Source organism: Parasteatoda tepidariorum, chromosome 8, assembly GCF_982258835.1.
Source record: "Parasteatoda tepidariorum strain Cologne lab strain chromosome 8, Ptep-v5.0, whole genome shotgun sequence".
Classification (NCBI taxonomy): Eukaryota; Metazoa; Arthropoda; class Arachnida; order Araneae; family Theridiidae; genus Parasteatoda; species Parasteatoda tepidariorum.
Genome location: NC_141762.1, coordinates 36,558,992 through 36,583,577, shown reverse-complemented (window position 1 = coordinate 36,583,577; position 24,586 = coordinate 36,558,992). Strand labels below are relative to the sequence as shown.

The 24,586-nt window shown below is 27.4% G+C and overlaps 1 protein-coding gene across 11 annotated transcripts in view; it reads right to left on the bottom strand.

Moving 5' to 3' along the window:
• LOC107456648 (1-phosphatidylinositol 4,5-bisphosphate phosphodiesterase) overlaps positions 1-24,586 on the bottom strand; it is an 85,897-nt gene that overhangs the window by 21,562 nt on the left and 39,749 nt on the right. For 6 of the 11 annotated variants that reach the window (XM_071181515.2, XM_016074562.4, XM_016074565.4 and 3 more), the window contains exons 6-23: positions 22,577-22,656; positions 20,738-20,791; positions 19,051-19,132; positions 18,864-18,964; positions 17,673-17,730; positions 16,253-16,361; positions 14,203-14,413; positions 13,991-14,084; positions 13,823-13,902; positions 11,475-11,559; positions 10,061-10,151; positions 9,269-9,382; positions 7,270-7,352; positions 6,011-6,149; positions 4,954-5,038; positions 1,800-1,872; positions 1,115-1,218; positions 452-719 (exon numbers count right to left, since the gene is read on the bottom strand). In XM_071181515.2, coding sequence (XP_071037616.1) covers positions 452-719; positions 1,115-1,218; positions 1,800-1,872; positions 4,954-5,038; positions 6,011-6,149; positions 7,270-7,352; positions 9,269-9,382; positions 10,061-10,151; positions 11,475-11,559; positions 13,823-13,902; positions 13,991-14,084; positions 14,203-14,413; positions 16,253-16,361; positions 17,673-17,730; positions 18,864-18,964; positions 19,051-19,132; positions 20,738-20,791; positions 22,577-22,656 — 1,911 coding nt within the window. Of the gene's footprint in view, positions 1-451; positions 720-1,114; positions 1,219-1,327; positions 1,401-1,799; positions 1,873-4,953; positions 5,039-6,010; positions 6,150-7,269; positions 7,353-9,268; positions 9,383-10,060; positions 10,152-11,474; positions 11,560-13,822; positions 13,903-13,990; positions 14,085-14,202; positions 14,414-16,252; positions 16,362-17,672; positions 17,731-18,863; positions 18,965-19,050; positions 19,133-20,737; positions 20,792-22,576; positions 22,657-24,586 lie in introns of all 11 variants that reach the window. The other 5 variants (XM_071181510.2, XM_071181514.2, XM_071181517.2 and 2 more) reach the window with 1 other exon arrangement.

The following is a 24,586-nucleotide window of genomic DNA, read 5'->3' as shown; positions in this document are numbered from 1 at the left end:
CAATCAGTATGAGGATAAATTGCTCAAAGTAATGATCAGTAATGTAAATAAAAGTAATCATTATGGAAAAACTTTTACCATTTTTTTGAAATGCGAGATTTTGGGAGAGTATATTTAAGTAATTTTGTAAAATAATATTTCTTTAAGCATATTTCTGTTCATATAGGTAAAAAAAATAATACTCGAAGCTTCTGCCCTTATAATTTATTGAAGTGGCTAATAAAATTTTAAGGAATGGAATCAGATTCTGGAATATTTGGATAGAATCGAAATTCAACCAAATCCTTATTTGGATATTTTTACCAATCTATCAAAAGTAATTTGATCGATTGGTGAAAATATCCAAATAGATAGATAAAAATAACCAAATCCTTATTTGGATATTTTAACCGATCGATCAAAAGTAATTAAATTTACACATAATGAATGGCAAATTTTGGTCGCTCTGTACCTTCCTGAAGACGAAGGGTTCCTCGTTGTAGACGGGATTAAGTCCATTGGAGGGGACAAGGCGTGTCCGAAACTCTTTCCGGATGGTGTCGGTGGGCAGGCCGTACATGTCCACTTCGACGTAGGTGCCGACTTTCTTGTCGGAGAGGAACTGGCCGGAGATGACCCGCACCGAGCACTGAGCTGCTATCACACCGTCCACAGGTGACTCCGCAAAGGGGTCGAACGTCTTGTCCGGACGACGCATGAAGTCCGGCTTCAGCAAGTAACTGTAATATTATGTAATCCTTTATAAATCTTCTATTTATAAGATTGAGTTTACAGAAATCGATAGAAATTTAAAATCATATAACTTTAATTATAATGACTTTCCTAACTGAATTAAATTGTATTGTGAAACAAGCTATATTCTAAGGTCATTAATCATTAGTTATTGAAAAGACGAGGGCCTAAGCGATGAACAATAAAATTTTTTTATGTTCTTAAAATAATCAGATAAGAATGAAAATAGTTTTAGGCATACAACGAAGAGCAGTTACATATAATGTCTGTAATTATAGTAAGGTTTTTAATATGCAATAAAATAAAATAAATAATACAAAATACTAAAAAAATATTGCATTGAGTTTGGTAACATTGCATTGAGTATAACTTATTAACTTACCCACAACCTCCATTGTATTCGAATTTTCCCTGGTTGAGTTGCATCGGCAAATCAGGCGTTTGAAAATTTAAGGCTACCATTTGGCATCCTGCATTCCAAAAAATCTAAAAGAAAAAGTTTCGTATTTATTATTTTAATTTGATAGAATGGTTGATATATTTAGTATGATGTACAGATAACATAAAAATATATATTCCAAACTTCGATGCTTACCTGTGGAAGATAGTTACTAGAATCTGCTCTCGTGCCTTTCGGATAAATCCGACTTAATTGTCGTTTATTGTAACTTAAAATATTAAGAAAATACAATTTTAAACCTTAATATTTCAGTTGCATTTAAGTATTGATTAATGTTACGCACTTGGTGATTTAAAAAAAGCGTGAATCGGTTTGTTTGAATAGTGCAAGAAAATTAATTATTACACTTTTGAAAATAAAGTTATAAAATTATAAGAGTTTCTTACTCCACGTGTAAGATCTGCTCCTGTGGCTATTTTAGCATAACTTGGTTTTTACTTATGATACCAAGAAAATAGCACAATAACTTAATTGAATTTCAGATTTTTTTCACTGTTACTAGTTCTTTTGGACATACGTAATTCAATTTTTATATGTAAAATGAATTGTTACAAGTATAAATAAGAGAGTTCAATAAAATGCAAATGCTATTTGATACAATGCTTACCTGTGGAAGATAGTTATTAGAATCTGCTCTTGTGCCTTTTGGATAAATACGACTTAGCTGTCGTTTATTGTAACTTAAAATATTAAGAAAAAGATGATAAACTCAAAATGCTATAAAACTTAAAATATTAAAAAGAACTTATAAAATTAGAAAGTTTAAAAGTTAAAAAAATTCGAAATGTTATAAAACTTAAAATGTAAAAAAGTAATAAATTAATAAAAATATTAAAAAATTAAAATGATAAAATAATTAAATTATTAAAAAATTTAAGTTCTCAGAGAACTTTTCAAATTACAAAACTTAAAATATAGGAAAACTAAAAAGTATAAAAAGGTTTGTAAATAATGAATTTCTATTTTAATTCTGTAGTATCTTTATTGAAAAATCATGAACTAAAAAGAGATAACAGATGCGGTATCCTTTGCTTTAAATGTGGAAGAGAAATAGTTAAATTAATGTACAGGAGTATAAATATATATGGTATTAAACAATACAATTAAGTAACAAAGTGTTCTATTTTATATCGTTTTTGTGTGTTAGACATATATATTCCGTTTTATTAAAAACTTCACATGCTGAATTGAATTGAAACTTCGCATTGATTAGAAAAAAAAAAATTACGCAATTTCAAACTCACTCAACTTTTGTACCATTGTTAAAATAATTATATTAACTAAATTGATTCAGTATGTTTAGTTAAAGGATAACAAATTAACAGCATCAATAAAGTTATCTTTGAAAATCACTATAGATAAATTCTGTGGTGCAGAATTTTAAATTGGTTAAAGAAATAATGTGCTTATATAAATAAAAAAATAAAATTCATACATTAATTTGTTAAAACTTTCATGCACTAAAATGCTTAGTATATCTAATGCTATAAAAAATATTTAAAACTACATATTTTGATATATTAAACATATTGATTTCACGGAGAAAAAAATTCTGATGAAATTACAGTACTGTTTAGTATGGACATTTCTATTAAATAAAGCCATGATTTTGGTAATGAAAACCAAAATATACAGTATTTAAATTTTTTTATTCATTTATTTGGTAATTTTTACGTTCATATAGTAATGGTTTACCGGAAATTTTGGTTTTCAAAATTATAGTTCCTATTACCACACACTTAGTAAAAAATACAATAGTAAAAAGTAAATTGAATCAAATAAATGGCTTTCACATAATGCTCTAACGTATCATGATAAAATTACCAAATTTTACAATATATATTAAATTTTGTCTTATTATTATAAAAATATATTTTATTGCTAATTTTACTAAAATTAACCAAAGCGCTTTGGTAAAAATTTTACCACCTACTGGTAGTTTTGACCATAATTTTTTTCTCAGTGAAAGAGGTTAAACAACATGGTAAAATAATACAAGAAACAAAAGAAAACTAATGGTAAAATACTTTTGTATTAAAGTAAATAATAAGTAAGTCATAACAGTCAAAAATTTATACTCATAATCAAATTTCTTAGTAATACAATTAATATTTGATGTTAAAGTCTTATGTAATTAAAAAATAATACATGTCACAAAGTGAATGCATATTGGAATAACACTGCTGGACAATTGCTAAGGATGTACTACAAATACCACACAGAGCTTATAAAATTTAGTGTGGTTAAAAACTAAGTGAAATAAAAGAATACTAAGAATCTTAGGACAATTAAAAAAGTATAATGTTTTGTGCTCTGAAATCTAGAAGGTTTGAAAGGTGTTCATGGAACAAAATAGTCATTTTGTGCTGAAAATGTGAAAAAGGAATTTTTTTTATTGGCATTATTTGTCGGCATCCTGGAGTAAAATGTCAATAAGGGGTATAACCTCAATGGAGAGAGATTCAAGTTTGCAGATGTCGTAGAATGCTTTACACAACCGCATTTAGAATAGGTAATTTGTCCTATTCCTCTGTCAGTACAGGGATGAGGCTTTCCTTGCTTATTACAGAGAATTCTCGACCATCAATACTCCTTTCCAAAGTATCCAACACTTTTTCAATCGTACTCAGATTTGGAGAACATGCTGGTGATTCGTGGCTTTGAATATCCTAGCTGTGTACACACTCCTCGACAATGACTTTTAGATGAAATATTTATTGCGATGTAATCCATAAAACAAATTTATCACAACAGCACTACGGAACAAACGAACATGAGGCAACTGAATATCATTAATGTAGCGTTGGACAGTCATAGTCCCAGTTGAAAGCACTTAGACGGGGGTACAGTCATTAATCATAATGCCAGCCAATACCATGGCACTACATGTAGGATATCGGACCCTTTCATGTATGTTTGCTCGACTACACGCAGTTCCAATCTCAAGCCTGATCATTTGGCGTCGGCAATCAGATGAAAGACTTAATCTACTCTTATTTGAGAATAGTACGTAAATCCAGTCACATTCGCTCCAACTACGATGTTGAAGACACCAGTGCAAACGGGAGCTACGTTGACTTCTGGATAATGAAATGCACACAAGTCGGCGGGCGTACAGTTCTCCTGCTTGCAAGCATCTGACTACAGTTTTTCGAGAGATTCGCTTCCCAGTAGCATCATGAAACTGATTTGTTACCTGACTGGCTGAAATGCGCTGGTTCCTTCTTGTCGTTAGTACTATGTACTTCTGCAGACGTCGTGCATGGAACGCAACTTCCCCAGTATCGTTTGTTACGCATTCCAATTGCTTGAAATGATTTCTAAAGCCTTGAAACAGCACTGTGGAGGACTTTAAACTTTTTGGAAACATTTTTAAGGTTTTCTTCAATCTTGCCGATAATACGGCCACGCGTAAAATCATTTGAATGACGCCAGGAATACATTTCAAAAATTGCAAGTTCTTCAATTGATTATTTCCCGTTAAACTTTGATTTTGAATAATAATTCTCAGTACGCGTCAAATCTTTTTTATTTCTTATCAGTGCTGTCATGTTACAAACCAGTTCAACAATTCAAAATTTGCATAAGCAATACATGTCTCACTATGCATATATCGCACTTATGCCAATTCTTACCTTCAATTTTGTGGCTGCTATTATCATTTGTGCTTAGCAATCGTCGAGCAGTGTATACACGTTTTAAGAGATAGAGAATTGTTTATAGAATTTATAACTTGTAAACTAATTTATAAAGAAGGATACTTGACAAATTCAATTGCTTGTGACTTTAAATAACCAAGGGCAGTATTTTCAGCGAAGGAAGACATATGAAAATGGAGATTTTTTTCTGTAATGAAATATACATTTAACACAATATTTAATACAAATTTTCTATGTTCTAATTAGAGTTTCAAAAATGTAATATTAGGTTATTTTTAAACAACGCTAACTCAGGGTTTCGTAAAGTTAAGTTTTTAAAATAAAGAATGATAAAAAGTATTTTGCGTCATTAAATACTTTCAATATAATATTCCATGAGTTGTATGAATTTTCAATTCTAATTTTACCGTCCTTTTTATTAAAATTATTGCTAATATTAACTTTCTTAATACTTTAGGATTTTGGAAACATAGAATGCTCACATGTTGTTGTGAAGTTTCAGTAGACGTAAAATTCGGGTTTTCTCTTAAAAATAAAAAGAAAAAAAATCTCGAAAATTTTGATTATTTTTTATCATTTAATAAACAATTAATTTTTTACAATATCGTGAATGCATAAAATTTTTTATAAAATTTAGTGCGTAAAAATTTTAAAATTCCAAAAAAATGCTAAAATTTTGGTAAAAACATAAAAACACTTTTTTGTTGGTTGTGTTCTGATAATATTATGAATGCTTTGTAAATGAAACAAATTTATCCATTAAATGTACTTTTAGTAGGTATTTATTGAAATGTATAAAAGGAAATACAATTATCTTAGGTTTTGTAAGAAAAACAGAAAGGGAATTTTATTTATAAAAAAATTATTACTGTTCGAAAGCAGAATCGTAAATAAGTTTCATGACTAAAGCTAATTTGTATAGATTTTAGAATTGAAATTTTTAACCTATTAGTTTATAACTAATTAAACTATAGATGTTTAATTTAAGTCCTATATAAACATAACTTTTAGGTTTATAAAAATATAGAAAATCTTAGATGTTCTTGGGTTATAGTAATGTAATTAAGGTATAAACATATTAAAAATAATATTACAATTATAAAACAAATTATAAATATATTTTGATACATTTAAAACTATGATTCATGGCCATACTGACCTTCAGCTACGTCAAATCCTTGGAACTTGACTGGTTGTGCGTAATTGACCAAGGAAGAAAGATAGGGGTGCACATGTACTGTTGCACCAGTGTATTTGTAGTTAGCAATGGCTATTTGCTCATCCAGTTGAGGTGCTTCCTGCGTAACAAGTACAGAATATGATTTTATACAGTTCATGACTAACATTAGAATAACAAAAATGATGCTTTTTATTTTATCTAATCGCTAATTATTTTATAAATATATTTTTCATGTTTCATGGTAGCTTAAATTTATTTTTATAGGCAATATTGCTTAATTATGTTTTAAGAGAAATATTTAATTAAATATTTTGGTTTCCATTCACAAGTTACAACAAAATTACTTTAATATTAATCCTTTTACAATACTTTTTATGGTTTTTGCAGGTTTATTTGTAATAGATACGACATAATTAAAAATAAAATTTTAGCACTTATACTAGCAACACTGGCACCAATGTCACTTAAGTACTAACACTGCTTTTTCATATTAACATAAGAAATAGCAGGATCTACACAAGTCCATTTCTATACAACGTTTGTTTAGAAACTAAATCAATTTTCGAAATAATTTTTTTGTTAGAAATCTTTACTCTTTTGAAATATTTTAACAGGGTAATTTTTTTTTAAAGAAAGAAAAAACATTTTGGAATTTTTGTGTTATAAAGATGCTCATTACCTTATTTTCTCTGAAAACCAAAGATATATTTCTTTAGGGATACATAATTAAAAATATCTGCATTATTACAAATTTTCACTGTCTGAAAACATTTATTGGAAATAAATAGTAATATTACAAAACATCATTGTATTTTTTTTATTAAATATGAATTGAAATTATATTTATATTATATATAAAATATAGTATCTTGCGTAATATCAACCTAGTTTGCACGCATTTTTTAATATGCATAGAATAGAACAATTGGATAAAAATCAAGTTTGCTTTAGTAAATATTTATAACTTGAGTGTGAAAGTTGACAATTTAGATAACCAGTTTTGAAATTACTTAAACACTTGTAGAACTATTTTTTGAATAGTGAGAGATAAATTTATATGTATGTTTCAAAATAATACTTAAAAAGTGCAAAAAATCATATTAGTTATGCATTATGTTATTACATTAGTAATGCAAAAGATTGCGAAATAATATCTATAATGAAATACATAGAATTAATAATTTTTCGTAAATAAATTAATTTTTCAGTGAGAACATAATAATGATTTTCTGTTAAACCTTTATATCAGGAGATTTTGTAGACCCTCGACAAGAGGAACCACCGTTACATATACTTCCAGTATTGAAACTTACCTTCTTGTCTGTAATAAAAAGAAAATAAAAATTAGTATTCTGATGAAAATTTTCAGAATTATTAAAATACGATAGTATTGAAATAAGTTTAATGCAAGTTTAGAAAACCACTAATTGAATATTATTACATACTGCAAAACATAAATTTAAATCTAATTTGTTTTCTGGGATTTCCCATAAAATAACGCACACACACTATTTAAATTTGTACTCCTTTAGAAAATTATAAAATATTCAGTATTTTCTTCTTTAAGTTCTTAGTTTTTAAAATCTTAGACATATGACAAGCGAATAATAAATTTATGTTGTTTTGATGTATTGAAACAGCAATTTATATTGTTCTGATGCATTGAAACAGCAATTTATATTGTTCTGATGCATTGAAACAGCAATTTATATCGTTTTAATGCTTATGGCATTAAAAGTTTTAGTTTTAAAATTACACTTTAATACTAAGGATAAAAAACTATTTATTTCAAATGCAATAAAAAATTATGCTTACCATTATCATTATTTCATCTAAGTAATAAAATAATGACTTTAGCACTATCAAATTATTGTTCAATATAATTATGAAAAGTGTGCTTAGTTTGCTATTGCTCGTATAAAGCTATACTTGACTTATTTTAAATTCAACTAATTTAAAATTAAATTTCAACTAATTTATAGTTCAACATATAATTTTGATCTAATTAAAATTAAATTATTGAATAAGACAAAGCAATTTTAGATTATAAAATAATTTTACAAACAGTACTTCCTTTTATAATAAATTGTAATAATATTTTTCATGCTTGAAAATGGACATTCATTTGATATTATTAACATGTATTTATGAGAATATATTCGGATACTTTATAGAAAATCATATGTTTATACGAGAGGAACTTTTAATAAAATAATTTTTACAATAAATCATAATAAATAATACATAATCGGCATCCATTGGGTAAAGGTAAATCAACAAACTCATTTCGTTGAAAATAATCACCAGGTCAAGATTCCAATCGTGGGATTTAACTAAAAGAATTCAAACAAAAATCATGACATAGGATTACACATAAATATCGTAACCACAGTATGGCCCTTTCGAAGCACTTATCACAGATTTGTGTTAGTAAAAAATAATATTGTTTCATTTATGAAAGTTTGAATAATCTTAGATAAGTTATAAAAGAGCCATACATGAAACAAAAATAAATAAAATACAAAGGGTAGGTAAATAAAACATTTAGTTCCTCTGAAACAGATTGGTTTTATAAAAATACTGTAATAAAATATGGATATTTGTTTATACTATTGGTACTAGTTCATCAGTCATATGCCATTTTACACTTTCACATAAAAAATTATAAAATCCTTATGATAATCATTAAAAAAATGGCAAACAAAACAAAAGATAACGTAAATATAATTATATTGATAAATTTTCGTATTTAGTTAGGATTTTGTTTAGAATCTTTTCAAACATATTTGCATTGTTTGTGTATTAAACTCAATTACTTAGTTGCATTGTTTAATAGTTTCAACAATTTAAAAGTACTGCTGAAATTACATATAAGCTGTAGATCAATAAAAACAGATAAGTAGAAATTTTTTTTTTCCTTTTTTCTTTACACTTTGAAATACAATTATTTCCATTTTTGTGACAGAATATTCTGTTAATTTAAGATTTATTACTTAATTTCATTTTTCTAAATATTTATGTTTATTTATGAAGTTTTTAATTGATAAAGTTGAACTTCAAAATATTCTTAAGTTATTTAGTTTTTGTAATTATTTGTATATTAATCTATAGTTCAAAATTAAAGTTAATTAGATCAAACACAGCATTTCCTTAAAAAAGGGTTTTTCTATTTTTTATATAAAAAAATTTGATTAATTTTGTAAACAAAAACTATGTATTTTAAAAATTATTAGTTACCTCCATCTTGTGATGTTTCTTCTGCCAAGAGAGTTAAATCAGGAGCAGCATCTTCTTTCTCGTCGTCATCATCATCATTTTGCAGTTGACCCTTCCTCCATAACTCCAATTCCTCTGTTAAGAAACATTGGAAGACAAAATATAAGTGCTAAAAATTTAGATGAGTTTCTCACTTCCACCATTTTAATAAATAACGGAAATAGTGCTATGGAATAATTTCTACTAATTAAATTACGAACTAGATATAAAGTTTACGGTTTTATTAAAAACGTTTAAAAAAAAGAGACAGTGTTACAGCTTAATGTATCAAGTTAGTTCAATTCACTCTATTAATGTTTTTCAAAGGGATTTTAAATTTATTAAATTAAATTAAAATTGCTGTTTTTTAATTGGGATTCAGTGAAGTCAAGAGTCCAATACTTTCATATAAATTTTTGTTTACAATTCTTTATTGTATTGTAGATCAGTTGCATTTAAAGATAGAAATAAATAATTTTCGAAAGACATTATTATTTCTAGCATTTATTCGTAATTTTATGAAATAGTTTGTTTTAAGAAACATCTATGTCATGCTAAAAATATATTTTTTTATGTTGACCGATGTCATATTTTTAAAGGAAAGTGTAACTAAAAGAAATGAATTCTAAATTAATCAAATAGATATTTAATAACTTCACAGAGTTGATATTTAATAAATTAATTTTGCTCTAGATTACTAGATATTAAATGGTTGACAATAATTAAAAGAATATTAAATCTGAACAATAGTTAGGCCTAGTAAAGCTTACTTACGTTTTTCTACTTCTGGTCTCAAGCGTTTATTTTTTATGATAATTTTCCTTTTTAAATCATTTGGAGTTGGAAGTGTAACTCCTGCTTCCATCTTGAAAAAAAATTACATAGATATAATAAACACTAAATTTGCATTGCACCCTGCATTTATATATTAAGCATCCAAAATGTTTAATAATTAAAAATTAATTAAAGAAAAACCGAAGTATATAGAAATGCACTGTTTATTAGGAAATCAAGCTATCTAATCTCAGTATACTTCAAATTAGATGAATTGTTTGACCACAGATGACGCTGTTTACTTAAAAAACTGCAAGACAATGTTTTCCATTGAACTACTCTTCACAAAGAGGCCCAGTAAAAGAACTAAATTAACAAATATCCGTGCAAATGAAGTCAAAACGGCAAATATTTTCGATGGAAGGGTCCAACATGCAGCAAAATGTATTGTTTTGAAGTTTTATAGTTACAGCAAAAAATATTGTTTTATGGAAAACATATTTATAGTTAGCATCATTATCAGTTTACAAGTTCTCTAATTTTTAAACTCATTGAAAAAAGGAGCAAATTAATTTTTTTAAGCCGAAAGAAGCAAACCGTACATTTCCATCTTTTTCCACATTTCTTTAATTGATTTTTCCAATCGTTAGTCATTTTGGGAACAGCGAATTAGAACAGTGTCTAGCGTTATTATCACTAATTAATTTTTTTAATTAAATGCCCCGAATTACTTATATCATTTAAAAATTATTAATAAATTTTTAGGAATTTAGTTTGTATTGAAAACTTTAAGATGTGTTTGAATTTCCCCTGCATTAAATGCGTTTACGAAATTACAAAAAACTAGGAAATATATTTTAACGAAAACGATATCCTCCAAAGAAAAGCAAATATATTTTGTATTAATTATTAGAATACAAGAAATTAAGTGTTATAAGTTACAGTTAAATTGAATTAGCTGCTTTAAACATATTACTATGAAATTAATTAACGAAAACTAAAATAACAATAATAATGAAAATCTTACTGCCTAACTTACTACTTAGTTCTTAAATGATGTTATTACTGATAAATTGATTTATTTTTTCGAAATAATTAAACTAATTATTAATTAAAAATTAAAGAATAACAATGAAAACCTTTAAAAGTGATTTATTGCTCAACTTCCTGTTTAAAGCATTTACAAAAGAAATTAAACGTTGCAGCTCGTTAATTGTTTGAGAAAATTCGTTTTCCCTGACAGATGGTAAGTCTTTCTTTACTGAGTTATTATAATGAGGACTTCAAATTTTCTTTGTTATTAATTGGTATATTGTTTGGAGTATCCTTGAAAATTTTTTAAGCAATAGCTACGTATTTTAATGAAAAGAAATGACTTATAACGATTTGAAAGAAGAATGTAACTACAACTTACGGGAAAAGCAGGCAAAGGTTCCCGTAAAAGCATATCCCCTAAACAATCATCGCAGTATTTGGCAAGTTTGTACTGTTGTTTTTTACTGCAAGAAAAAAGAGTCACGTTTATGAAAAGAAAATCTAATAAAAACTAGCATCTAAATCCAAATTTTAAATTTTCTTGTTTAAATTTTTTTTCCTCAAAAATAATTTTAATAGCAATATAGTTATTAAATTATTTTTGCGTGATTATTATATTCTTTATGTAACTAAATATATTTATAGTATAGTTATTTTTAAAGCACTAATTAACGAGGATTAGTTCTTTTTGGATTCAATAATTTCGTTCTGTAAATTAAAAGACAGAGAAATTTACTAATTAGCAAAGGATTTTTCTCTTTCGGTATCACTTTAATTGATTTTCTATTATTATTTTTGAAATTATTGTTATTTATTTCATTATTATTATTAGGTATTTTGAAGACAGAAAGTAGTGAAGACAGAAATTGAAGTATGTCTCGATCTATTGGCAACATAGCTCTTATTAAATTTGTTAGGTTGTTTTAAATAATAAGCTAAGTAATGTTAGAAATTATTTAAGCGTTAAGTATTTTTTAGGTTGTCTTAAATAATACAGAATTTTAGTAGTGGTGAATAGTTAGTTACATGTAAAGTATTTATTAAAAATAATTATCAAGAGTATTTATTAAGAAATTTTAGTTACGAAGTGTTTAGTTAGATTTATTTTCGATCCTTTCTAAAATGGCTGTAGAAATTTCAAACATAAATGAAGCTGTTGATCCGCATACTGTCATACTGTGGTGACGGAGCTTGCTTTTTTCCGAGTAAGGCCATATGTATACGCACGAGGCCGGGATAGCCCGGTTGGTAGGGCACTGGGCCCATGTCCAACTATTCGTGGGTTCGATCCGAGCCGGCCGAAGATTCCTCGTGTAGTAAATGGTGACTGATGCTCGTTAAATCTGTCGAGTCTCAAAGTCCTCCATGTTCCCATAACAAATAAATACCTCTGGGGGTACTGATCCGGGAGTTTCCTAGTTTTCTGGACGGATATAAAATATGTATACGTATTATACGTAATGGAGCATTGGGATGAAGTTTCTATGGAATAAATATGGAAATAATTTTAATACTTCTACTTCCTATATGAAATACTTCCTATATGTCCCGAACTCATGATTAAGGTAATTGGTAGATGTTGGTAGTAAGATAGATGTTAAATAGCTTTTAAAATATTTCAGTAATTTGTTCGTTCTAAAGCCCAGATAATCCTATGCAAGATGGCACAAGCAGTTTAAAATTATGGCTTTGCTTCAAGTATAAGGCACTTAAACTATGGCTTTTTTATTTTCCTTGATGAAAGATGTTCGAAAAATCTTGTTTATCCATAACCACTTCTTAACATGGGACATTTCCCGCAAGTACTGTGGTTAGTATAAGTTGAGAGCCTTAGTAGGCGAATCAACTCGTCATCATTGGGATTAGAACCTGGGTTGTCTGAATTGCAGACAAATGCTTCATTTTTTCATCCATTCCATTTTCAGCCGAAACATAAAGATTTTCTTTTTGTTAAAACAATATTAATTTGAGAAATTGAGGAAATATTTGTAAAAAGTATCATCCTGTATTATTTTATTGAAAGAATATTAGATGATTTTGTTAGACACAATAATAGGGAGGCTGTAAATTGTTAAAGTTTGATAAATGCAATGATAAATGCTTAAAACTGTTTAATTATTAAGTTAAATTTTAAAAGGCCAAATAAAAGGATGGTTGGTAAAATTAAAAAGTAATTTAAAACGAAAAGAAGTCACTATCAAATATACATCTAAAGCAAAACACTTATACCAATGATGAGGTTAGTAACAATAATCGGACGGAAAAAGAATTTTTTTGACAATTTATAGCGATTTTCTATTTATTAAGATACAGATTTTGAACAAAAATGCATATAATTCCGAATTTTATAATATTAATAAAATAAATTTTCTAGAAGACTACTTTGAGTTTAGACAGAACATAATTAAATCTGCATTTTATGAAACATATATTTTATAAATTGACATTTTAGTATGACAAGCATTATTCTAATAAATTTAGATACTTGCTTTCATGGATACATTTTAAAATGACAGCTATTTGCACTCGAACAGCTTAAAGTAAGTATTAGTAAATGAATTTATTGAAAAGAATATTAAGCAGGATGTCCTTTATAAGTTAAATGATCAATTTCATAAAAAATGAATTTTTAAAAAGTATTTTTAAAAATTAAATAGACAAATAAACTAACTTCCAGTACACTGCAGAAAGAGAATTCAAGCAAATTAAGTTCATTAAATATTTTACCTGCAATGGTTTTCAAATGAAAGAATTATAGGATAATCAGATGTAACAAATGCACAATCTCTTATAGCAGCGATGACATCCTGAAATTTAAAGAAAAAAAGACATATTTCTTATTTAGTACATAAAAGTAATAGGGTAATTACATAAAAATTGGAAGTATTATTGAACCTTAAAAAGAATGTCAGTACACATAGCTTTTCCGTGAGTAATGATTGGCTCCTCATCCTCCCCTTTTCCATCCCAACAATCTAGCTCAACGCACCTACAAAACAATAACAACATATGGTTTTATTATAGAATTGCATAATCTTCTAAGGAATTCATGAACTCAAATAAAAGAATTATATGAATTCAATTTAAATCATTCATGAAAATCCCACCTGCATCCTGCCAGCAACACTTGTCGGTACATCTCGACGGACGACCTACCCCCGAACTGTCGCCCAGTCAAGTAAGTGTTATGCGAGGAATTGATGTAATAGTGAGCTAAAGGTTGGTCCATGTCCATGTAGATGTCAAGTCGGTCAAGAAATACTGGGGCATTCTCGTCCGACATAAGGTATCGAATTAAACCATCTTGACTCAAGAGACCTAGGAAAAAAATGCAATTTGTAAATCTCTTCAAGTATTTCCTACCTTGCGCTCTTATTTTGAAGCCAATTTTGTGATTCGCCAGTTAAAATAATTCGGCAGTAATTTAATTATGAAAAAAAATGAGTTGTTACTATAGTTTTTTAAAGGAAACGAGAAAAGATGTACATTTTTACAAAATACATTCATATTTTCTAGTTTTAAACCTATTCTGTAGAAAAAGTATCCGTTAAACTTGCAGAAAAAGCTGTCAACTGGAGTGCCAGTATAAAACCGTTCATTTCGCAGAAAAATACTGTTATTTAAAAACAGACAACTATTTTTTAAGAGATAAGTATTTTTATTTTAACAAACAAACTCTGTTGTTTTAAGAAATGAATTCTGTTATTTTAGCAAAAACACTCAGTTATTTTAACAAAAAATTCTAGAAAATAAATATGTCGTCATTGTAGTCGGTGTGAGCCGAGAACATTATGCGTACGCCCGGTCGATGCTGAGATTCGAATCTGCGTCACTTCATTGAAAAGCGAGCCCTTTCTCCCATGAGCTACTGCAGCTCATGTGTCTCAATATAAAGATTAATCCTAAACGTTTTTTTTAGCTTAAAAGGATATACTTATTAAAATAATATTTAAGTGTAACAACGTTTAAAATTATAGTGAACCAATCGTATAAAAATGTCTGGCAATTTAACTTGCTAAGAAATTATACCCAAAGAAATATAATAATCAGGTAGAGTATAAATTAAAGTCAAATCGTAGTTTTATTTATACTATATTCAAAACCATTTAATAATTGTTGAAAAATAAGAGCAATATAGAATATAATCATAAAATGGTTTAAAAGGTAGAGTTATCCTATAGTGAGAAAAAACGTATGGCGAAAACTGGAATTTGAAATATATAGAAAGGAAGTGCGAATTGGGAGGGGAATTTTTACAGCGTAGCTTATGAATTACATTAATAAAATGTATCTCATCATGCGTCTTTAGGAGGAATATAAAAGTAGCTTTAAACTTGATCAACTTGGTGATGCAAAGCACTTTATATGAAACAAACTGTAAAACCATGGATGTGAGAAATGTCTTACTAGCCGTTAGTGCATTAAGACATATTTACTACGAAATAGGAGGAAATTTTTAAAGCGAAACTGATACAAATTATAATTATCAATGCAAAACAAAACTTTCATAATTGTTATACTGAAAAATACAACTAAACGGTTATACGGTATATTGCAACAATGTTAAAATTAAAAAAATAATAAAAAATTACAAACTCTTCGAATTTCAAAATTTCGTCAACTCTAATGAAATGAAGTAAATTAACTTTTGGGCAACCCAACGTGATGCTTTGTTTCCCACCTCTATGCACGGCCCAGGACGCAACACCTTATGGATGCTTAATTCTAATTTTGAATTTATAAGACTTACACCGAATGATAAAAAATTTCAATTTGAAAATTAAAGGTTTCTTCCCGTGAGGTAAAGTTTACCATATTCTGGTAGTTTTAATTCCTCTTTTCTTCAATGTATGTTGAGTTTATTTTTAAGCGCAAAATTTCGTGCTGGAACTATAATTATGGATGGGATGTAGAAGCGTATAAAGAAATATAATTTTTTTGCATCACGGATTTCAAGCAAAACAATGAAACACATATACGATGAAGGTCAAAAAATACTTTGTTATTAATATCGTGTTTACGTTGTTAATGTATAGTCTACGAGATCAAACATTTTGATTCAATACTTTTTATCCAAAAATGCTTTTTTACTATATTAATATGCCTTAAATGCTACTTAAGAATATTTTAAATCTAAATTTTATAAACAATATCTACCTTGCGTCGCCAATTCTGGATTTCTTTCATAAGTCGATATAATTTCCCTTGCTCTCATTTCATCATAAAAAGGGTACAGAATTTCATTTAATCGTGGATCCCTTTGTTTCTGAAAAATCAAACAAAGGAAGTTATAAATATAGTCATAAAAGGATCATTTAAATATTTATCATTTATAAAAGTTTATTCCATTCGTTATTCATTGATTTGAACTAATTTTTGCTTTTAATTGAACAAGTACAAAACAATTGCAATTAGAGATGGAAGTTAATTTTTATTACGATATAGATTATAATTAATCTAATAAAGAACTAAAAACTTGTTAATTAAGTTATAAATTATTCTATTTGATGTTTCACTTCCCTGTAATACGTAATAAAATAACCTTTAATTGAAAATAACAACTTACTGTAAAAACTTGCATAACGATAAAGAATTTGCATATTCTGAGTGTATTATTATTTTTCTTATCAAAGAACTAGATAATTTATATAAATGTGAAAATTTCATAATTTTAATTATATTAATAAAATTAAACAAAGTAGTACCATCCATGAAGTAGTTATCAATTATATTACCTTTTTAATGCACATAATAATCGTATGATGAAAAATATTCCAATCATTAATGTATCGCATTATAGAAAATACGTAAATTTGAGAAAAGTAAAGATAAAATATGAAACAAATGTAATGAATTAAATTTATTTAAAATATTTATATTAAAAAGCATTGCTTATTTTATTGCGGTTTATTTGCTTAGATTTGTCATTTTAAAAAAATGAAGAAAAAAAACCTATTTAAAAGTTAACTAAAGCTCAGTCTATAAAATGTATTTAATTGTAGTTGTTTTCTTTATAAAACTAAACATTTTCTAGAAAATACCAAGTAAGCATATGTTTTTTTAAAATTTAAATTTATTCAATTCTTAACAGAAAAAGCTTAAATTTCATGTGAAGTTTATCTTGTAAATAAAATATATAAGAATAGTTACTTAGTTAACTAAAAAGTATAATTAAGTTCTTTCTCATAAGCCTTTCTTTAATTAAAAGTATCAACATAGCTACGCTAAATAAACAGAATACAAAGACTGATTAATTATAAAACGCGTCGACAGATTTGGTATAGCAGCTACTAACTGCTCTTTGGAACAATAAGGTTCTTGTTCCTAGATATTAAGTTTCTCTAGACGGGCGATTATTTTCTTTCTGACTTGAAAATGGATGAAGTTTAGTAATAAAGCGCTTTTCTCTATTCTCAGACTAAATTTCCTAAATATGTTTGACTGATGGTTTTACTTTTACATACATCATTATTTATATGGTTGTTTATGAACGGGTAGACAGTTTTTTTTCCAAAAAAAGAACACTTTTATTTTCTTAAATCATAGAAAATAATTTTAAACCAATCTTTTTACTTACTTTATTCAAAAAATTAATGAGCTGTTTTGCTGTTATGGTGTCACTTTTCTCTTGCGTGCTGTAAAAAAAAATTTTGATGATAAAATGCAGTTAATTTTTTTTATGAAATATTTTTGCTTTATTTGTTTCATGATAAATGCAGCATAAACTTGCAAAGCATGTCAAAATACGTAGAAAGCATATACAAAATAAAGTAAATCATAAATTTATTTTAATTTTTATAAAATGAAAAAAACGTTGTTTTCTTCTCTGTAATTAATCGTCTTTTTAAATATTCGATCGTATTTAAGGGTGTTTAAATACCTTTAAACACTATTTATTAATAAATAGTTAAATGATTATGCATTTCTTATACGTTAGAATTAAAACTTTCAAAATATTTAAGAGGTTACTGTGTGCATAAAAATGGTGACGGTAAAACTCTTTTTTATATTTAATTTTCTATGTAAATTTTTTTTAATTTTAAGAATTTTTTTTAAAAAATGAAAACACTATTGTTAAATTGCAGTTATATATAAATGAATAATAGGTACTGACTATTGGCTATAGTCTCAATTAAACTAACGAAAACGAAACGTACAATGCATTATCATTTATATTCATTTTATCTTTCCTTAAAACTTATTTTAGCTGCAAATATTGATATGGAAGTAATAAATTTAACTTTAATGAATGTTACTAAGATAATATTAAAGAATAACTAAATAAGTAAAATCCAAGACTAAACTGACTACTAAAGAACTTATAATTAAAAAAAAAAAAGTAAAAATAATAATAATAAATAATGGTGTGGCTCACAAGGCAGAATATGTATTCGTCTTTCTTCGATCAGCTAACATTTTTTTTCTTTTAACAAAAATAATTGACGCTCCTTTCGTTCATCAATTACTTTAGATTTGTTTAGGCTAATCCTATTAAGTAAAAGAATATAGCGCACTAGACGGAAATGTTGGAAAATTTTATAGAATAAAAAGATTTTGCTCTCCTCTACCGATCAGTCTTCGTTTGTTTGCTGAACTAGATCAACGCTCCAAATAATGTAAAAAGGTTTACTATAGAGAGCTTAATAATTACTTAAGCGAAGTATGCGTTCTACTGTTTATTTTGTCCCAAATTTAAGACATGCTATTTTCAAAAGTTATAATAAGTAGTAGAATTTTTGAAATAAATATAATAACAAAAGGAAAGTACATGTTTTTAAAAAGTTCTTCGATGTCTCCTCTGGGGCATAGCTTGTTATACAGTTGATGGAACTTTTCGAATGTGAAGTCTTTACCATCAATCACATCATTCTGAAATAATATTAGCAATAAAAATACTACATTCAATTCAGAATTTTTATTTTAAGAATTAAGGAAGAAAAATCTGTTCTACTCACTTTCCCATTGGGCAATCCGACTTCTCCAATACATTGGTAGACTAACTTTTCTGTTTTACCAGAGGCAAATGTTTGTGCTATCCTGAAAAAATAAATTATTTTGAAGAGCAAATCAATTAAAAAGTTTAAAATTTAACAACATGCGTTTCAGAAATTTTGTTCTTGAATAACCTTGATTTACAAAACATGCTATTTAGAAACATGTATTCGGTTCCATTCCATAATTTAATCTTAGAAGTATTTGAATAATTACATTTTATTATCAGATATTAATTATTTTTATGTACTTGCTGAGGAAATTCGAAGAAACTATTTGCTATGCTAAAGAATTGTGCTTACCATATACCTTCTCGAAACAAAAAATGCAAGATATGAGATGTATGATTTATTTTTTGTGACCTTTATTAACTTTCATCGAAAAAGTAATTATTATTTTTGCTGTCATTCTGTTTTTGAACTCCTAATCCTGCACTCTATTTACCTCCTCAATATAAGTTCTTTCTTTTTTATTTTAATCGATTCCTAAATAAAGTAGAATCTCAGTTATCTGAAGTAATTGGAACTGAATCGAAGTAATATTATCATCAGTAACTCAAAGCATCAAGTTTTTTTTAATTAAAATTAGTACTATATTTAATATTACTCTTTTAGGGTTATTCAGTTTTAATATGAACACTTACAAAACGTATTTTTGTCCAATAAACATAAAGATATTTTATCTTGACATTCACTTGTACTATTGCTCTAGATTGCCGCAATTCTTTGCTCTTTTTGAATAAATATTTGTACAAAGTGGCATGTAATTATGAATCATTTGCAGATTTCGTTGAATTTGAAGTTGATTTATATTCCTCTGTAAGCATTTTAAGCATTCTCTCCATTCAACTTGTCCAGTGTTTCCCAAACTTATAACTTTTGTGTACCCCTTCTAAATTTTTCGTAACGCTGTGCATCACTGATAAAAAAATGAATGTATTTTTTACTATAAAAAAATTGCACAAAAGTTAAGAATCATAACTGGCTGTTGTCACTACTAAATAACTGTTAACTCTGCGAAAAATAGCCAATAGAAAAATACGCAATCGTAAATTTTCAGGGCTAGCTTTGTTTTTGAATAATATTTTTTAAAATTTTCGTTTGCTGCAAGATATTTCGCATAAGAACGCGTACCCCTCCAAACTGTTCCCGTACCCCTGGGGGTACGCGTACCACACTTTGGGAAACACTGCGCTAGTCCTACGATATTATATATTCCTTTCACACATTACATAACACAGTTCTATTTCGCAACAGTATAAACTATGCTAATCAAACTAAATTACGTTATTAACAACGAAAAATGAATAAAACAACGAATTTCAGATTTCTTTAGTAAAATTAAAGCTAAAAAATTAACGAACCGTTTGTTAGTTACTCACATAAAATGAAAAATTCTTTTTATTTAGGCAATGCTAGGAGTGCTTTTTAGTTTGTAGATTTGAAGAATAGATGAAATAAGACATATAGAAATTGAGAAAAGAAAAACAAAATCATGTCTTGAAAAAAAAAATACTTTAGAGTTTGCTTTAGTAAACAGAGGTATTCGGATGAAAGAGGTTTTGGATAAATTAAATTTATTTTGTTACAAAATATATTATTTGCATGCAAACATTTTAAAAATATTTTTTAGAGGAGATTCGAACCTAACCTTTTTATCGGCATTTTTCCCTCAGGGTCTACAAGATATCCAAGCTTCATCCAACTATAATAAAGAGTTATCATTTGCATTATAATTCATAAGCAGAAAATAATATGATTATATAGTTTAGCATATAAAATTACTTTAACAGTATAATTCGATAATCGAAATTAAAAAAAAAGATTTCAAACATCTTGAATTATGCATTAATAATGCTTTATTGTACTTGACTTAGTGAAAATAAAATTAATATTAAAAAATTAATTAAATCAATATATCCAGTACAGTATGGAGACAAGTATATCGGATATAGTAACAAATCAATTTTGTATATAGGAAACAACGCTATTTGCAATAGAAAACACTTAACTATAAACTCAATCCTCGATGACCTTCCTGCGCTGAGGTCAAATATTTTCAAAACCTAACAATTCAAAAATTTTATGATAAAGTTTTTTCTCAAAAAAAGAAATGATAAAAAAAGAGGCCCCGCAACAGAAGTTAGGCTTAATTTTGATTGACACAGCTTCACACAATTTTCTTTTTTTTTACCAATAGAGCTTTTATTAGTTACTTTTTTATTATACATGCGAGTATGAAAGTTAAGAAATGAATTCCTAACTTCATAAGTTCGATGAAAAATGACTTCCAAAAGCTTATTCACGAGTCATTGATCGGAAAAAAAGCCATTTTGCTGATGTAATTCTTGACTGAGCTATAAAATGAATAATTTTCACCATTCAACGATGCGTCAAAAATTTATTTTTCATAAGCGGATGATAAAATGTTAAATAACCTAGATTGCGAAGGTGAATTATTTCGTACTATCATGAATGCAATTTCATTCTTGCTAGATTGAATATTCTACTAATTAACATGTTTGGATTAAAAATACCTATTTTCTGGTCCTAATTTAAATATACTTAAATGATCAGTTTTGCGTTAAGTAGCTGATCTACACAGCCAATAATATCTTTAAATGTGCAACTTCATAATTTCAAATCAAGCCCGGAAGACAAAAGAACTCCTGGTTTTTGATTGAAACAAACCATCAGAACAATACCAAGTAGTAGTTTACCTGATAGCAAAATGATAAAAGTAAATCACTGTCGATAATTTTTATCGGATGAGGGTCGATACAAGGTCAGAGCAGTATTAGAATATCGAATAAACAAGTTATCTCTAGTATTGATCCGTTTTGCTCGAAATTTTCAAATTTTCGAATGTTCATAATTTAATGATGTATAATATATCCAATGTTTGGTTCTTAATTTTCAAGTACGTAAGCTCGTAGCTTTAAAATTCACCTCAGTAAAGGATGGAATACATGAGTAAATTAGCAGATCAAACCGTTTTCCATTAAGGAGCCTTAAAGGGTTTGTTTTATTTAGGCATACCCGGGTTTCCGATATGCATTAACGATTTTGTTACCTTCATATTTTTTTAGTGAACATAACACCACGGGTTTGATTATTTAACAATGCAACTTGTATCGGTACAATTTCCTCTGGGAATGGGCTTTTATTTTAATTTTTTTTCTTTAAGTGAAACTAATTCCTGAGGAAAAGAAAGATCTCACAATCTTTTCACAGTCACCCCAATGACAAAGGGAAGGGAGAGTTTTTACCATTGGATATTATTTCCTACACTGCTGTATCTGTAATTAGCTTTACTTATTAAGCTTTACTTAATATTAGCTTTACTTATTATTACTAAGCCAAAGTTTTAATTGAGACAAAATGAATTATAAATAAAAATGGGGAAATTATTTTAAATAAAACACTTCGTACTTGGCAGAAGTTTTGCAATACTCTAAAAAATATTTATAAATCTGCTATTTAAACTTACTGCTTTTTAAGACATGTCATGGGGCAAACATTGTTTGCTTTGATATTGTTAGTGATGTAACGAAGACATTCTTGCCACTCCTAGATAAATATATACATAAAATAAATTAGTTACGAAGTAAAAGCAGAACTAAGTAAAATAGACAACTTTGATTTGGCAAAATTTCGAAAATAATAATATCATTGCTAGCTTTTATTATAACTTTTACGTGTATCATCAAAATATAGCACATTTTGTCTTCATACCATTGTTTTAGAGAAATTAATTTTTCTTTAATGGTTCTGTGTTATGTGCAGTCTTGCTTGTTTCATTGAAAATTATTAAATTTCAAGAACAGTAAAGTAAGTTTTAAATAGTTCATTTTTTATAAAATGTTACATTTTTATAACATAATAACTTCTATGCAATATAATTTATCAACAAGTTTAAAAATATGAATTTTTTATCATCTTCAACGCGTCAATAATTTTTTTTTACTTTGCGTCAATAATTTTTTTTGGATTTGTCGTTAGGATATAATGTTACAAATAGCTAATAATTTTTGACAATTAATGTATCTAAATTTCTCTATTAAAGTTTTTTACACCTGTATAACTAACGCGCAATTAAATTTTAACATTAGAGAAGAAAAAACAATTTAGAGTAAAAAGATTGAAAAGACAACAAATTAAGCCAAAAATATTTTTTTTGCATTAGTTTTACTATTGCTTCATAAATGCTTTTTTTAAATAAAGAAGTAGATATTTTTTAAAATTTTTTTTCATTTTAGAAATTTCAGAATAAATTATGAGGTGTGTAAAACAATGTGCTTTTTTTAAAAAAAAATATTTGGATTTTGTTTATTTAATTGCTTAGTTAACTTTTATTGAAAAGAAAAAGTTGGAATTGAACGATTATGACAAGAATTTAGAATGCGATCATTCATAAGTTGCGACTTGGGTATCTTTATGTTTAGTTTATTATCATTTTATGTATAATTGATAATACCAATAAAAATATTTTTGCATCATTTTTGGAAAAAATTAGATGCACATTTTTAACTCTCATTTTACAAGGAATAAAAAAACAGTCTTAAAAAATGCTCTTTCAGAACGTGGAAACAAATAAGAATATCGCTTGGTGGGCTTACTTCAAAGTTGAAATTAGATAGCGTGCTCAGGATTTCCGTCATCAACCGGATGAATAAAACATAAACACGGTCACAGTTATAGCTGCACTATTGCAGAAACGAAACAACTGCATGGAGGTGGAAGGGGGTGTTAGCAGTGGATAAATGTCCTTTAAATAGACTCATTAGCTTAAGGAACCGAAGGGTGTAGCCTGTACTCAGAATTTTAAGCATTCATGATTTTATTCGGAGTCAAATAGGCTTTGTTTTCGTGTGCGATATCAGAAACTTTGTTGGTGTAGAGGTCATAAGTAGAGAAGAAACTTAAGAGCTGTCTAAACGAACATAAATTACGAGTTCTTTTTTTCAAAGGCAATTGTCACGTTTTTAGATGACACCTTAGCGTAGCAATAGTTTTAGTGAGAGCAGATCAAATTAAATGAGTAAAGAACATGTGTCAAGCATCAGAGAGTATCTTCTTAGGATATGCATGTTAAAAGAGGTATTATTTTGGGGTTAAATTGTAGCACGAAACCCATGAAAAAAAAAACAAATAAAACCAGTTTAGTCAATGTGGGGAAAGACGTAACATTCTTCTTGCATAAAGTGAATGATATGAAGATTTATCATTGATTTATTGAACCGAATTTGATAGATTTGCTTAAAATTTGGCTGAATTACAGAAATGATACTGAAAATTTGGTAGAATTACTGAAATGAATAATGCTTTGCTGTTACTGAATGGATAAGATATTGAAATACATTGACAACAATTTATTTTCATTATTATGATACATAATAAAGCATAATTTTTGAAGCCAGTTATTATAATTTGAATAACTGAAATTCATTGAGAAATTTCTGGACTGAACCGAGAAATATAAAACTTTAGGCTTTCTTAT